Source organism: Chaetura pelagica, unplaced genomic scaffold (genome assembly GCF_000747805.2).
Source record: "Chaetura pelagica isolate M959 unplaced genomic scaffold, ChaPel_1.0 scaffold83, whole genome shotgun sequence".
NCBI classification, from domain to species: Eukaryota; Metazoa; Chordata; class Aves; order Apodiformes; family Apodidae; genus Chaetura; species Chaetura pelagica.
In genome coordinates this window covers 554221-567616 of record NW_009952893.1, presented here as the reverse complement: position 1 = coordinate 567616, position 13396 = coordinate 554221, and the positions used below count along the sequence as shown (strand labels likewise).

General features: G+C 36.3%; 1 protein-coding gene across 1 annotated transcript in view; it reads left to right on the top strand.

The window, feature by feature from the left end:
• Window positions 1–4981: 4981 nt before the first annotated feature.
• The window catches only part of NSMAF (neutral sphingomyelinase (N-SMase) activation associated factor), a 28909-nt gene continuing 20494 nt past the window's right edge, over window positions 4982–13396 (top strand). The window contains exons 1-10 of the mRNA XM_009995587.1: window positions 4982–5049; window positions 6024–6113; window positions 6212–6290; window positions 6383–6450; window positions 6541–6577; window positions 9422–9472; window positions 11902–11973; window positions 12351–12398; window positions 12521–12573; window positions 13074–13203. Of these exons, the coding sequence (XP_009993889.1) occupies window positions 4982–5049; window positions 6024–6113; window positions 6212–6290; window positions 6383–6450; window positions 6541–6577; window positions 9422–9472; window positions 11902–11973; window positions 12351–12398; window positions 12521–12573; window positions 13074–13203 (696 nt within the window). The remainder of the gene's footprint in view (window positions 5050–6023; window positions 6114–6211; window positions 6291–6382; window positions 6451–6540; window positions 6578–9421; window positions 9473–11901; window positions 11974–12350; window positions 12399–12520; window positions 12574–13073; window positions 13204–13396) is intronic.

Here is a 13396-nt window from a genome sequence, read left to right as displayed (position 1 = left end):
CCTTGCCCTGATGCCTTCCGATTGTACTGACTTTACTACTTCTTGTTCCTTTCCATGGACCAACTCAGGTCACTAGGCTGTGCAGAACCATTCTGAGGAAACTCCACAGCTCTGAATGTAAGCTTGTTTTCTGATCTGTCTGCTAATTATAGCTTCTTCAGCCGGAAGTGAATTGTCTCCTCAACTCCAAGTAATTTTTGAGGCATTACTAGTTGGTAGGTTCAGCTGGAAGCTCCTGAAGCTTCCCCCCCCCCGTCCCGGGCCAGGTTCCAGTTTTCAAATTATCATGTATATTAAGTAAATATCCTCATATCAGAAGTTTTCTGCAATCTTGTTTGCTATTGGAGAGACTTTGAGGATAAAGATCATGCTGTTAAGAAGCTATATTTTAAGGCATTGAACATCTTTCAAACTCTTACCCCTTACAAGTACTTTCGTCGCATTTTGCCTTTTCTTTAAAATCGTGCTTGATTTGTCTGTCATTTTTTGAGTAATAGATTGCTTTTTAAAAAATAGTCTAGTATGTCAAGTTTAATATACAAAATAAAATGGTAAATGATTCTTGGAGACATGACTGTGGTTTAGTGACTTCATCAGTCTGCTGTAAGCCATTAAGTAGCATGCTGATCACAAAATTTGTGAACAAAACCTGTGAAATGTGTCTTTATTGGGAAGCCAATGTAAAAATTATCCTGTAATATACTGTAGAGTGTGGGATTTATTACTTAATTTCAAAGGATTTTGCACCATCAGATATTTGAGTTGCTTTCCAAGAGAAGATACAGCATTACCTTTTTCTAAGTAGATTTTTACTAAATGCTAGTTAAATAATTTATACTTAAGAAGTTTCAAAGAACAGTTGGGTTATACATTTTGAAAATGGATTAAAATGAACCACCAGCTGATGCTAAGAAAAATATCAAACTTTATCCTTTTATGTTTCCCTGAAGTGGAATAATTTGGTTTTTTTATTCAATTCTTACTGTATTATAGAAACACGAGGTTTGAGAGCAGCAGACACATACACAAGATCCTTTTCCTTTTTTATTAAGAACACAAGTGTTTACATTAGAACCAGAACTGTTTTCTAGATGCTAGTTCTTGCTGGTAAGTTAAAAGGACATTTTTTTATTATTATTTTTAAATTTTAGATATTATAGTATTGTCATATATTTTCCCGTTCTTACTTACAGGGAAAAAACATTTGTATTTGTTTATAGGTTTTTTTTCTTTGTTGTTTTTTGTTGGGTGTTGTGGGTTTTTTTTGGAAAACCAGTTACATTATTGAAGTTGTCCAGCCCTTCTCACTGGAACACCAGCTTGCCTGACTAATTGCAGAGGTTGAATTTTTTGATGTTTTGTGGTCAGACTTGAAGGCAAAGGAGGGTAGATTAGCAACAGATTTGCTTAGTCTTACTTGACTTGGCATTGACTTTGTTATCCAGCTCTTCTTCAGGGGTAAGTCATGGGCTTACAGTGTCTCCTGTTCATTGCATAGTACAGGGAACAATACAGCTGCTCAATGGCTTAGGACTGAAATTTGTGTCTCTACAGCAAATTTAATAAGTTTCTCCTATGGGGTATCATACATGCTTTTCCTGCTGGCTGATTTGTTAGGTTTGGGTTGTTCTTGGTGTTTGTTTTGTTTTTTTCTGTCGTGCAGAATAATTAAATGACTATATTTAGAGCTATACCAAGCATGCTTACAAATTCCTACCATAGGACTATAAAGCAGTTATTATGTAAATTTTGTGTGCCAGTCAGCTGGATATCGTGTCTTTGGAATACCTACATTCACTTGTAGGAAGACAATCAACCTAAAGTCCAGCTGCTTAGTTATATATTGAAGATCTGCATTGCTTTAATCACATAGCTATTGGGATTGATTTCCTGTTTTTTTCAGAGCTTCACAACATTGTGTTTGGCTACTGATGCAAAATACCAGAGACTGCTCTGTTCCTTTGCTATCTGTAAATACCTGTTAGACCTCCTGGCAAGCCTGAAGTATCATCCTGTGCAGTGGTGGTTCTCCAGAGGGACCCTGTTGATATAATAACTATCAGTGGCTCTACTTATTTACATGAAGGACACCTGTTCTGTGAAGATAAAAAGCTCTGTCTGTACTCTAGTAACATCTGGTGAAATGACTTTTCCTTTTTTGACAACTTTGTGGATCATTTACACAGACAAATGAAATTTAATTATGCTATCAAGACTGATATAAGTAGAGAAATTCAAGATACCATTTTTCATAATCTCCAGGTTTTGTAATTGTCAGTAACTTGAACTGGTCTAGATTTGTTAGCCAAACACAACCAGTGGTCGAGATGTAAGTTTAAAATTTTGGTAAAATAAAAAAATTTGGTTCCTCTTGTGGTATTGTAACTAGAACTTGAAAACTTATTTGTAGAACGAAGGTGATGAGGGACTATTCTTGCAAGCGACTGATGAGAACAGCAAGAGAAAATAAATGCAGAGCTCCATGGAGCTGGAGCACTCTGACAGCATCATAAAAAAGAATGAAACATAAGCTTGATCTATGTACACAAGCAGTTGGACTCCAGTAGAAAGACCAGCAATATTTCCTCTTAGCTTACAGTGCTCTTTTGTCCTGGTGAAAAAGCAAACAGTGACATCATGGAGTTTGAGGGATACCATGTGGCCAAGAAAGGTGGAATTTTGAAAGGTACAGTAATTTTTGGGAGAGAATCTTTGGGTAGGTACTTCAGAAGATTAGAGATTGGGATTGTATTTGTGGAGATGTGTTGTCTGTCTCTGTCTGCCTGTAGAAGGCTCATTGCAGCTTGAAAATATAGAAACATGCGGTCAGAGTAAATGAACTTACAAGTAGGAGAGTAGTGACAAGTACAGAAATGCTTGGAAGAGACTGCAGAACCCTCTGGAGAGTTCTGTGGAGAGCCTAGAGGGAAAGATAAAATATGGAAAATGCACCTGCCCTATACAACATACAATGTTTGGACAAAAATGCTGTAACAGCAACCAGCGGTACAATGCTTTCTTGGGACAGCACAGCTGACGTCAGAAAGTGAGCATGAGATGACAGTGTAGGAGGTTGCTTGTGTTCAGCAAGCAGTTCTACAGCAAGGCTGTCTCTATAAAACTGGATAGTTAGTAGACATGTGGAAGAGACACAGAGACTAATAGCAGAATGGTAAAGTGGATGCTGCTGGTATTTTATTTAAAAAGGAATAAACCTGCAGTTTCGCACAGTACCTAGCTAGCCTGTATGAAGAGTTTACATGTGGTTTTGCACGTACCTTGTACATTATTTTTTCATGAAGTCATCTGATGCAGCAGGATTGAGGATGATGCTAGGAGAAGTATACCTCAAATCTTTGCTGATAGTCCGCAGCTTCTGATTCTGGGAAGATGAATCAATGCCTAAGGTATAAAGGTTGAGTATAAAGATACAACTGCTTCTAGTGGATGCTTATCCTGAAAAATTTGAAAGACAATTCTGTTGTGTTATGTATTTTATCTTATGTAAGCATGATGTAGTTATTGTGAATATCAGAGCCAATGTTTTAATGTAAAAACATGGATTGACTTGAACATATGGATTCCTACATTTACCAAAAACATAGAAGGCAAGTCCAGTAATTTACAGTGCTGACAATTTGGAAAGAGAGTAAAAATGTGAGGAGTTTGTTGAAAGACTAGGTGGAAACAAAGGAAAGAGCTAAAGAATGAAGAATTTCAGAGATTAGTTTTATCGACCAGGTGTCATTAAAATGACCCGTAAGAAAAGTTGTAGGACCATGAACGTCATTGCTATGAGTCTGATTGTTCCCTATGTCAATAGTGCCTGTTACCTGATGAAATAGAGTGGAAGGGTATTTTTCAAATGTATCTGGGTATTACCTTTGTTATTAACTTTTAAAATTTAAATTTTCTGGCTTGTGGACAATAAGCTGAATTTATATGCTTGTATGTACTAGAAAGAAAAAAATTATGATGGGGAATTGCTCTTTATGTATCCAAGGATAGCTTTATTGAGAAGTTTTCAATTAAAATGTGATAGCACTTGCTAGATCTGAGTTTACAAAATCCCAGAAATCTGAAGTTTATCCTAGATTATTTCAATTGGATGTTGTGTTAAAAAATGGGATTTAATGGTAACTGCATGGAAGCTTTTATGGTTTCGTGCTCATCTTTCCCCTTAACATGCAGACTGTTCTAGTGCCGCTTTTGTTTTTCCTTAAAATACAGAGCTAGACCTTCAATTTTAGCTTCGTGAAAGTGAGTGATCAAAATAAATATGAAAATAGTTTTGGTTTGTTTTTTTTTTAAAGGCAACAAGGCCTCAGAAACTTGGAAATTCAGTTTACGCCTGTTGATAGGACATGTTGTCATAGGTGGGAGGAAGTTTGAAGAATAGACTTCTATGAGAAATAGAAGACAACTGAAGTTATGTCTTCTAAGAATGAATGTGTAAAGGCAATGTCCCTAAAATGCCATTTAAACTATAGAGGTTTTCAAGAACTGTACAGTAACAGCAGCTGGAATAGAGGCTGAAGAGACTGAGATTTGTGTTGAATTTTCTTACGGAGTCATATGCCATATACTGTCCTTATTAATATTTTCCTGACATTTTAACATTTAACATTTTCACATCAGTTGTTTCTTAATGGCATAATAAAATACGTTTTCAGTGGAGGAGAAGTAAAGAGAATGCTGTTTTGAAAAAGTAGCAGAGCATTAGGACGAAGTGTCTTGAATACACAAGCATTTTTGAGTACATGGACCCACGGTTACTTGTACTTACTGTAAACATTTATTGTTATGTTCTGTTTAATGTAACACAGACACACATCTTATGTGAATAAGATGTATTTTCCAATAAGATGTTTTTTCTTTTGTGAAATAGGCTTTCTTAACAAGCAAACTATTCAATACATTCAGTTCTTTTTGTGAACTCTCGACATATTTATTTCTATTTGAATACTGCTCTGGGGACACGATGTTTGTTAGCATTGTCAGGAACGTTTCTGGTGGAGCACATCACAAACGTGCTACAGAAAGCTCGAAGTGTGGATTTGAATAAATATTAAGTACTTCTGCAGATCAGGCCAGCGCCACATACAAACAAGCTGTTGTTCCTACTGAAGTGATGCATTTCTGCTTCTCCTGCTGTGCTAGAAGCCACTGCCATTCCCCACAGCTGAAACACATATGTGCCTATGAGATCCCTGTTAGTAAAGTTGATGAGTTCTAATCACTTCCAGCAGTTTCTTAAGTTAAGTTGTTAGAGAAGGCATTTTCATGTTGTATCTCATCTAGTCTATTTGCATGTACCTCCTACCAACACTGGTATTGCTATGATTCTGCAATTAAATACCTTAGACTTCAGATTTTTTATTACTATTTATTTTGTTGTTGTTGAGTTTGTTGTCTGTTAGAGTAGTACGTAAGCAGGCTTCCTGTGGGGTTGCACTGGTATGAGGAAGTGCAGAGAGTGGTTGGAGAGGATGATAATGCTTCCTCAGAAGGTGTCCATCAAGTGGCTCAGCTGTGTTGTAAAACCGTGGTCGTGTTTTCACTTAAGGCTTTAGACCAATGTAATTTGGATTTACTTCAGAAAGATCTAATCTCCTCCAATCCAAGCAGTTAGTTCCTGCCTCTCCTTTTATGTACCTTTTGACACTGATCAGGGCTAAACAAATATTTACTGTAGGGGAAAGCCTGGCTATGTTAGGATAGTTCCCACCTGAGACATATGAACAAAATCAAATATCTAACCTTATGTATGTTGGAAGAGCATAAATTGATCTTTTTCATGTGTACATCAATTTTCTGTATGGGTTTGTTCTGTTATAAAGTTAATTTACATTAATTTATTCTCAGGGTGTGGGGCATGGCACAGATACCAGGGAAGACTTCCCAAACACTTGATGTATTTTATTAAGAGTATTAACTTTTATTGTGGGGTTGTTGAGGGGTTTTTTGGTTGGTTTGGGGTTTGTTTGTGGGGTTTTTAATAAATAATTTGTATTTATTTTTAGGTTTTCACTGCTTCTTCTTAACCTGGAAGAGTATTACTTTGAACAGCACACAGCTAATCATATTATAAATAACGGTTGCAGAGATGAAAGGTACAAAACTTTTACGTACATTGATTTACTGGAGTCATTCTGGTCTCATGTATCTCTAACATATATACAACTACTTTATTTTTTATTGTTCCTTTTAGAAAATTCAGAGGGTCTCTAAAAATCTGTTCAAAGTCAATAATTTTTGAACCTGATGATAATATCCAACCCATTATCAAGGTAAGCAGTGCAACCTTAAAATTTCTTGGTAACTTGAGATTCTCTTTTAAAACCTTTTAAGAATGAGTATGTATTCTTATATCCTGCTGCAGATACCACTGAGAGACTGCATTAGTATAAAGGCCCCAGAAGAAAATGAAACAAATAAGCCTTTCACACGGTATGTGAATTTGAGTTGCTGTATGTAGAGTCTTTAACTCTTTTTAAAGCTGAAACACCCATCTCTTCAAATATCTTATTTACATTTTAGGGATACAGCTGGAAGGATTTCTGTTTTATGTAATCAGGTAAGACCCACATATAACCGGTTCTTGATGTATAAATAAGAGAACTTACGTTCCTTAATGGTATCTCATAGGGTGGGGGTTAACTGGAAATGAAGCTAATTAGATTCAAAGATTTAGTATTAATGTGGAGCTGTTGATGCTGGAAATTTCATGCTATTAATGACTTCATTAAATCATTAATTTGATAATGTGAACTTTTTGCGCTGTGCGTTTTATAATGGAGCTTAGGGCAATTTTAGAATTGAATGAAAGAGGAGAAGAGACTGAAATTAAACTGGTTGTTAATCATCTTTCTCTTTCTATGTTGCTTTCTCCTACTTTCTGCAGCATGTACTTGTAATGGCAAAGCCATCTTGATCCTTGCAGTTCAGCTTTGTGAAAACATTGGACTGTGCTCTATCCACAATAAAAAATTTCAGTAGCTGTACTAAAATATTTGGTTCAAGTTCAATCATGAGTTAATCATTAACTTGGATATGTTCATGCTTAACATTATCCAAGAAAATATACTTCGAACTTTGGTAAATTGCAGGTGATAGGTGTTCCAAAGCTGAAAAAGTTTCCAAAAAATGTTCATGTTTTCATTTCAGGAAGGAACAGAGATGAGGTGGGAAATATCCTTTAAACATTCTAGCATCTTTGTAAAATCTGTCTTTAACAATATGTAAAATTGATAGCCTTACTTAGTAAAGTACTGTTGCAATAAAAACCAAAGTTAAGCATTTAATATTGCCTATGCTGGAGAAGTTTGCAAACTGTGGTAAAGTGCTTAGTATATTTCATTTCATCCTGAAAGTGCATCTGTGAAGACTATTGTGTAGTTGAGGTTTTTGTGTTGACAGTTTGCATATCATTTCTAAAATAGGTATTTACAACTGTTGCATGCAGTTGTTCCACCATACATCATTAATATATGTTCTGAAGGACAGACGTTTATAAAAACATCTCATAAGAAGGGAGAATTAACTTTTTAAATGACAAGTGTGGTTAGCACTGTCCAATCCCTGCCACTCCCATATCTAGCTTGCCTGTCATCCTGGGGATCATAGAAACATAGAATTAAAGTTGGAAAAGACCTCTAAGATCAATGGGACAACATCTGGGGAAACATTCTGAAATAGTTGGGTAGCATGATAAGTGTTGGTATTTTGTATAAAAGGCGTAGGGACTTTTGAGTGTGAAGTAGTCACTATTTGTACTTCTGACAAATCACCTTCTAATTATAAATATTTTTTCTATGTAGAATTTCTACCTTGTAGGAAACTGCATGTAGGGTATAATTGGAACATCTTAAACAAGTTTGGCTTTTATTTAGACTCAAAAAATAAACGCATAGCTGGATAAGAAGCTTTGCTTCACGTAACAGGCAACTTAGAAACTAATAGCTACAAAATACAGCAAACAGAAGTAATAATTGGAGAATTATATTCAGTTATCTCTAGATAAAACTGGGGGAAATTCTCCAAAATAGGAAATTAGTAGAGTGTGCTGAAGTTTTTTGCTAAGCTTCCATTTGTTGGATTTTTTTTGTATTTTCTACTTTTTTGATGTAATTTGGGGCTCTCAATGTAGAAAAACGTTTAATTATTACAGAGTAGAACAAACTGAGTGTAAAGCAGGAATCTCTGATTCTTATTTTCATTTGGCCTGTTACAGGTTGGTATAAGCAGATGTCAGATCAAAGGCACTAATTGCCATTATTTTTTAGTGTAGCACTTAGAGAGGCGTGCTGATCTTGAAAGCTTCTAAGCACACCACTCACTTTCTTCTGGCTGGAAGGTGCTGTCAGTGGTCATGTGGTGAAGAGGTCTGTTGGTGCTCTGTCACCCACTGGGGAGTGGGGAAGGCTGTAGATGCCAGCCGGAAGGCTTCCAGCTAGAGGGTGATACAGCATCTATTCTTGCAAGCTTAATATTTGCTCTGGGTTTGAGGCAGCTGCCACAATACCTTGGAGTGTGTAACTGCCAGTTGGCTTGCCATAGGAAGCAAATTGAAGAACTGGAAAAGGCCCTTTGATCAGCCAAGTCTCTTGGACCATAAAGTAGAAGACCGTTGGTGGTCCATTCCAGTGTGTCTTGTGCAGTTAACAAATATGGAGTCTTACACTCAGGCCTGAGCTTTAGCAAGTTGGAGCCTCCCCTACAAAAAAAGCAAACTCACAAGTTATTCCTGAGTTATCTTTCACACAGCACATGGTACCTAAAAAACAATGTGCTAGCAGTCAAGTCTTTCTATAAGAAGTGTGAGAATGTTCTGAAGAAGGAGAATAGTTTCATGTGGGCTTTGGGGAGGGAAGTTCCTCTCGGATGTATGAATAGCACCAGAGAAACAAAATTGTTAAAATAAAAAAAAAGAAGAAGAGGAAGTTGGGTGTTCATGAAGGTTGGAACTGGAAGCGAAATGTTTGGCATTGGACAAAGGGGTTAATTTGAGAATCAGCAGTTGTGAATTGCCTCTGTGGGGTAATTCCCATCTGGATAGAACCCTGAGGGCATGAATCATCAGAAGAAAGAGGGGGAGGATCCTTCCCTTGATTGGGATTGAACTGATGGCTCGGTGTGTTGGCTTTAATCTTTAAACTCCTTGAAGGTCATGTGATCAGAATAAAAACCCACTAATAAACTAAATAAGTAAGTAAGCCTCTGAACTAAATTGGACACTTGCCCCTCTTGCAGTTAGCTGCTATGAAAGGTTTTTCTGCAGTTTGGGGTAGCTAAAGCAGGGTATTGCAACCCAGTGTTTTGCTTGCTTAAACAGTGTTCTTTAGCTTTGTGTTCATCAGTACATCTGATTTATTTTATTGTATTTCAAGCACTGAAACTGCAACATCTCTTACTCTCTCAGGTTTTTCTCATTAAAGAAAGAAACATTATTGCACCCTATAAAACGATAAGAGTAAGTATATATTTTTTCACTATTCGTAGCAAACTAATGTTTTGCAAGGATTTAAGTTCTCATTTCTGAAAGAGTAAGGTAATTATCATTTGAGGAATATGATGATAAAACTTAAAAGAAAAAAGTAGTTGTGCGTATTGATAAAACAAGTGTCTGAATTCTTCCACAATGGGTTTATAGTATTTCTTGGAGGACATGCTGGAGACCTGACACTTGCAATTTACCTTGTTGTGCAGTTCTGTGGGCTCAAGAGTCAGAGCTGACTGTTGGCTGCTGGTGTTCAGTGGGTACTGCATCCTGGCTAAACAGCTTCTCCTCAGTTCTGCTCACACCTGAGATGAGAGATTGCTAATTTATATTTCCTAGCTGATTACTTCACAGTTCGAAGAAATGGCAGAAAAGGCTACTCACAGCAGAAGTCAGAGCTTACTTCTGGTTGCTTTCTGTTGAGGGGGTGGGTCTGCTCTGATTCTGAGCCTGGAGGCTTCAAGACACAGAAGTAAGGGGTTTTCACCTGGAATTTGAGGTGGGTTAAGAGGCAAACACAAAATGAAAACACAGTTGTTAAACACCACATTTTCCCAATAATTGAAACAGACAGAATTATATTTTGCAACATATTTGTTCAAGTAAGAAATTTTAAGAATGATGGAGTCCATAAATTTGCATTAATGTAATGAACAGCAGAGAGGCAAGAGATGACTGTTTTGGGTTTGTTTTGTGATTAAATCGGTCTTTAAACTAGGATTTAAAAAAAATTTTTTGTTTGCTTTATGCCATTAATTCTTCAGGTGTTGAACCTGTTTTCCCTTTCTAGTCATGCTTTGCATCCATTTGCAAGACTTATTAAGTATCGTATAAATATTCTACCATGTTGCCAATACAGTGAAAAAGAAAATAATGAAAAGGGCTGTTTGGAAGGCTTTTCACATTATTTTCTCCTGAGTCAAGATTCATTCATACCTTGAACATTCCTGACAGTTAAACATTACAATTTACTTCACATAAGTGTAGCAATGTTTCTGCATATTAAAACAAGAAATCTAGGTTGACTTCAATAATTTCAAATTTTTTTCTGTTGCTTCTTAATATCTTGTACTTGAATCATTGCCAGTTCCAGATGCATCACTAGGTGCTGAAATTTGGTAGTATATTTTATCTTCCATCTTTTGCATTGATTGTTTCAGATCAGTTACAAAATAGTGAGCTGATGCCTTTGCATGTGGCTGGAGAACTACAGAAAGAGCTGCTCACAAAAGCTTTTACATTGGTGGCAGTAAGCAATCCTTGCAGACTATTCACTAGGGTTTCTGAGAGTTGTGCTTCCCTGCTGAAGGAAAATGATTCTCTGGGTGAAATGTTACAAGGCTTTTATCTAAAATACTACTCATTTTCCTGTTTCCCTTCATGCCAGCTGTGTTTGCTTCCTTGAAGTTTGCTTTCCTCTTGGATTGCTCTCATTTCAGCTAAAATCACACATATAATACTGAAGCTCATCTAGATTTCTGTATCTTCTTTCCTTCAGTTTTAAATTAATCCAAGTGATCCATGTCTTGTAGTCATACTGATCAGTTTTATTTTTTTGAAGTCTATCCTGAAAAATTACAGAACCCTACAGAAATGTGTTGAAACAATTTTATATTGCAATCAGGGAACATCAAGGGATCCTTTGCTAAATATGAGTTATGTCTAAGAATTAATATCAGTTGGCCCATATACATACTTTTAATAAACTTAAGTCAAAACCAGGAATATGTACTATGAAATAACACTTAGCTGCTAAAATCTTGTAGAGGGTAAAATAATGAGTATGCCAGATAGGCTAGGTGATGCGTTAGGGATTTTTTTTATTAATTACTAGTCAAAACACGTCATGGTTGGTTTTAGGATATTTTCAGCTCAAAACTGTGTAGAGGAGAATGATAACTTTTATAGCCTAGCCTTAAAGATTTGATGGGCTGGTATCTTGTCTCTAAAAGAGGTACAGTAGCTGCTTAAATGTAACACAGCATTAACTAGTTCTATATTTACTTATGTTTACCTGATATTAAAATAGAGGAGGTACTAGTTCTTCATTTCCTAATTTTTACACTGTATTATTCTATTCAGTTTGAAGCTATTAGGTTGCATTGTATTAAATGTCAGACTCAATACTGCACAAAGAGCTTACCACAAGGAAGATAACATTTGTAAAGAAAAAAAAACCACAACAAAAACCAAACAGGTTTAACATCTACCTCTGGAGTGTTCAGGTATGCTGCAGCCTTTGAAAGCATACTTTCACCAGGTTTTAGAGTATTTTGGCTATATTTGTTTTGGGGTTGTTTTTCATTGTTATTTTGGATATTATTTTTTTTTTTGTTCTGTTGTTTGGACATTTTTTATTGGGCCTTATTTTAAACTCGTATTAAATTCACTTTTGGTTTTAGGGTAAAACAGAACACTTATTCCAACTGGATGTTGCTGGGAAACTAGGAGATGTTGTGCAGACTCTGCATCAGGTATGTGGTTAATTGCTATTACATGCATCACAGCCTCTTTTTAATCTTTAATGGAGAGCTTTCTTTAAATATTTATTCTGAAAGTAAAATTCTTGAAGTATCCATTTTTAAAATGCAGCAGTTGAAAACAGCATCTAGTTCTGACAGCTGTTGTAAGCTATGCATACTAGCTTTTACTGTGTACGGTGTGGTAGTATATAGACAAAGTAATGATGTGACAGTAGCAATGAACAAACATGTCCTACCTTAAAAAGAAATAATAATAGCTCTTTTAGTGCTCTGTCACCAAGAATGTTAAAGCCCTCCCAGTTTCTATTGACTTCTGAGCTGTGTGGGAGATCTCTGTGCTATTTCACTTAAAGCTCATTGTTCTTTAGCTTTACAGGGCTTCTTGTCTAGATAAGATGGGAGATCAAGCTGCCATGGTAATTATCTGATTATTTATGATATCACTGTTTAATAATGAAATTGACACTACTGTTTAATAATGAAATTCTAATTGCCTTTGAATCACAGACCATGTGAACTTTTTTCTCCCCCACATTAGATAACTGCTATATTGCAATCGCGCTTGGCTAGAACTTCATTTGATAAAAACAGGTACCTTTCTAATCACTTTCTATGGGGAAACTATTTTCAGCTTGTTGGTTGATTACTGCATCAGTACTTAATAGGTGCTTTTTGGGGCAGCATAAGCTCTCTAATTCAGAGAATTAACTTCTTTGTATTCTGAACCATCTGGAATAGAAAACCGGAAACTCTGTGAAGATGAATGTGTTAATTTTTTATTTCTCTGCAAACTGTTCTGTTTATCTGTGAATTTGTTGCAAATTGGGCATCAGTATATGCCAGATAAAGGTCTGTATGGAAAAGCTAACTGTCTTACTGCTCAGACTGGTGCAGAATGTAGCAACTTTCCTTTCTGGAGTGCCTGTTAAACTAAAGATTTTAAATAAATTTCTTAATGTCTAAAACAGGCTAAGTGAACCCACTCTGATGTCCCAAGGTTATATGCTAACCTAAAGCCTTTCTGGAGAATATTAGGTAGCTCTACCTAAAAGAGAGCTGGAAGTAAACTTACTCCCTTTTTTCACTTGTAGATTTCAAAGCATTTCTGAAACGCAGCAAATGGAATGTAAAGCAGAAATGGTGACACCACTGGTGACTAATCCAGGGCATGTGTGTGTTACTGATGCTAACTTGTACTTCCAGCCTCTTAATGGATATCCTGTAAGTGCCTCATAGATGGTCTTGCATTCGATGTGAGCACGCTGCCCCTCTAGTGGACAGTTTTCATTTTCTGTATTATTCCTCCTAAATGCACATGGACTATTTTCAGTTACAATCCAAAAGTCCTTAGTGTTCCTTTGATCTGTGCTGCTCTGCTGCATTCAATGCATCTCTACTTCTGAGGCTTTATTCT